Source organism: Egretta garzetta, unplaced genomic scaffold (genome assembly GCF_000687185.1).
Source record: "Egretta garzetta isolate BGI_Z169 unplaced genomic scaffold, ASM68718v1 scaffold334, whole genome shotgun sequence".
Taxonomy (NCBI): domain Eukaryota; kingdom Metazoa; phylum Chordata; class Aves; order Pelecaniformes; family Ardeidae; genus Egretta; species Egretta garzetta.
Window position 1 is genome coordinate 1,002,812 of NW_009259431.1, and position 3,108 is coordinate 1,005,919.

General features: G+C 46.8%; 1 protein-coding gene across 2 annotated transcripts in view; it reads right to left on the reverse strand.

The window, feature by feature from the left end:
• Positions 1-2,822, reverse strand: part of CKB (creatine kinase B) — a 7,194-nt gene extending 4,372 nt beyond the window's left edge. The window contains exons 1-4 of one of the 2 annotated variants that reach the window (XM_009637102.2): positions 2,610-2,697; positions 1,958-2,145; positions 1,317-1,471; positions 269-401 (exon numbers count right to left, since the gene is read on the reverse strand). In XM_009637102.2, the coding sequence (XP_009635397.1) occupies positions 269-401; positions 1,317-1,471; positions 1,958-2,135 (466 nt within the window). In that variant the 5' untranslated portion in view covers positions 2,136-2,145; positions 2,610-2,697. Of the gene's footprint in view, positions 1-268; positions 402-1,316; positions 1,472-1,957; positions 2,146-2,609 lie in introns of both variants that reach the window. The other variant, XM_009637101.2, reaches the window with a different exon arrangement.
• Between the last annotated feature and the right edge of the window lie 286 nt (positions 2,823-3,108).

The following is a 3,108-nucleotide window of genomic DNA, read 5'->3' on the forward strand; positions in this document are numbered from 1 at the left end:
CCCTACACATATAGAAAGAAGCTTTCAAGATCAGCAAAGGTCAACTTAATGCAGTCCAACTTCCCGCTGACATGTGCTCTTGCTCTCAGCTACAAACTGCAATGCTGAGGCAGCTGTAATGTAATGAGCTTTTTCAGGTAAGGTTCCATGTTCAGACTAAGTCTCGAAGGAGGTGGCTTTTGCCAACTGCCTCCATTTTCAAACTGCAGAGAACGCCTCTTGCACAAAGGACAGGAGTAGTTTCCCTGATGCACAGTTCTCACTTTACCTTCAACAGAGAGCTTTTCGATAGCCCGCCTCTCTCCTCGACTACAGTGCGGGGGAAGACAGAATCCACGGATGCTTCTCCCAGTTCTGACACGGGAACTTAGCACGTAATTGGGATCCAGGTCATCACCTCCCTACAAGATTAGGAAATCAGTGAGTACAACCCAGTTGCCAAGATACCTACCCTAAATACACATAGCTCCCATGCATTTAAGCATGCACCTTATACTTGAGATATCGACTGCCTCAGTGTCTTGCTTCAGGACTATTTTCTTCAGCATTAGCTCAAGTATCTGTGTAACACAACCTCTGTTTTGAGGCTAAGGCTATGGCTACCAAGTAGTGCTAGAAGATAGAGATACCAGCAGACCATCAGTTTCATGTCCATTTCAGACTACCCTCTGGGCTTCTGCTACCCCTTCAGATCTGCAATCTGGAGGTATCAACATGAGGCAAACCCTTGTTGCTTAAGTAGGTGCTTACTCTTGCAAATGAGAATTATTCACTACTGTCATCCAAAGTCTCTTATTTTCAAGATGACCTACGGCTAGTCAATCAACCTGGCATTAGTAATTCCTAGAGTCTACAGTAATATTTGAAATCCATAAAACGGGCAGAAATCCTTACTCCCAGCCACAACAATGGCTGTTCTTTAGTACGAGACCATCAGGTGACATTTAAGGTCCAAGATCAGATAGTAGAAAGTGCCACTTTTTCTGACAGTCTTTGACTTCTAGGACAGTGTTGTTTAGCTTGACTACAGCAGCCCACAGTTCATGAAAGTACATGCTGAACATGTTTGGCATTACCTACGCTGCAGCAGCACGTGAAGCGAGTTCCTGCTGCACGCCAGCTGCCTGGTTCTGCCCAGCCACTGACACCCTACAGCAGCAAGCTCTTAAGTCCAGTTTACCCTGGTCACACAGCTTGCAGGTCTGTGCTGGGTGAAAGGGAGAGGGCAGAGCCTGAGCAATCAGTTTAGGCAGCTGCCAACAACTTTACCCAGGCCTCAGACCAGTAGGCACCAGTAATTGATCAAAACTTTATACCTGCAGGTTATCAGCATTCAGGTCAGTCTTGTGCTCATCAGTTGGTTTGTAGCCACCGTGTCTGTCTTCGATAACTGGATCAAAGAGTTCCTTAAACACATCATAGGATTCTTCATCACCAGCTACGCATCCTACTGTCATTATGAAGGGATGGCCTGGAGTGGTAATAAAGCCAGAAGAGCTAAGTTTGGGTGATGTTTGGCTGTACTCCGGCGCAGCACTAACCAGGCAAGATTCTTTAGTGGTAGATCTAGTCACTTAGAAATATATTCTTACATAAAAACATTTGGAGAGACCCTACATTTTACACTTCATCCAGTTAGTCAAATGCAGTGCTATGGAAACCCATAACTGTCACCATTAAACCACACTCATTTGACAAGCTTTGTTTAGGACAAATTTGCAGAGCACATCCAACTTTACTAGCTAATTTAGACCACCGGATAGAACTTTATGTCTAAACAACCATGCTTTGCTGTAAGCAAGCACACTTTGCTTTTTCTTCCTTCTGTTATAGACAGAGCTGCATTTCTCTAGTCTGCTCACAAACACCACCTCCACAAGATTAGTTTTAAGTCACCATATTCAAAAGCACCAGTTACTTCGGCTGGCTCACACAGAGTATTCTCAACACATTTTACCAGGATTATCAACCCCAGTCTGAATGACATCATCCAGGGTGAAGCCACTGGGCGTGACTCTGTCTCTCAGTTTCTTGTACAAATCCAGGGTTAGAACTTTGGCCATGTGGTTGTTGTGGGTGCTCAGGTCCGGGTACTCCTCATCAGGAGGCAGTCTCTGATTATTTAGTTGGGCCATTTTGATATTGCTAGAGTAAAAATAAATACTGTAATGTTAACATGTAAATACATCTGCTCCCCCATTTTTAATAGAAGTGCTAGAGAACATCACATAACCAGTTTGGAATAGGAATAGACCAGAACAGCCAGGTAAGCCCACGTAACATCAGGGTTGGGTTTTTCCCCCCCCGGTTGTGTTATAATTAGAATGCATGTGGTTTGGTTTTTTTTTTTCTGTTCAGATTAAAGTATTTAGCAGAGCAGTTACATAATTGAAGTGTCTGGGAATTGGTATGTCAGATCACAGCAAGGGACATGGCTTGATAGAACAAGGCCTCTTTTTAACACCGCCATGCGTTTCGAGCCCTCTCTCAATGCTTTGCAAGATTTGCCTCTCAGCAGCTCAAGAGCTTTGGGTGCTGTTGTCAAGAAGCACTTCCAGTAAGGAGGGAGAACAGATCGTTATACAGATCTAACGGTCCCCGGCCGTTACCTGGGTTGTCAACCCCAGTCTGGATGACATCATCCAGCGTAAATCCACTGGAAGTCTGTTTATCCCTCAACTTCTTGTACAGGTCCAGGGTCAGCACCTTGGCCATGTGATTGTTGTGAACGCTCAGGTCAGGGAACTCGTCATCAGCAGAGTACTTCATCTTCAGGAGGTTGTGGCTGTTTGAGAAGGGCATGTCTGACCCTACCGCAGTCACTAGGGGAGAAAGAGGGGAAGCCTATCACCGGGGGTTTGGCAGGCCTCCAAACTGCCCGGGGTGGGCAGCCAGGCCCCCAGGCAAGGTCACCTTGGCTGCTGTTCCACCCGTGCCTTTTACATCTCTGTTGCTGCACCACCTTCCACAAGAGCCAGGAAGGAGGAACCGAAAAAGTTCTTCACCTCCACCAGCCTTGCCCCGTCCTTCAACATCCCAGCCGGCAGGGCAGGGGCTCTCCCGGCTCCTTCGGGGCACCGCCCGGCTGGAGGGACGCGCCCAAGGCCG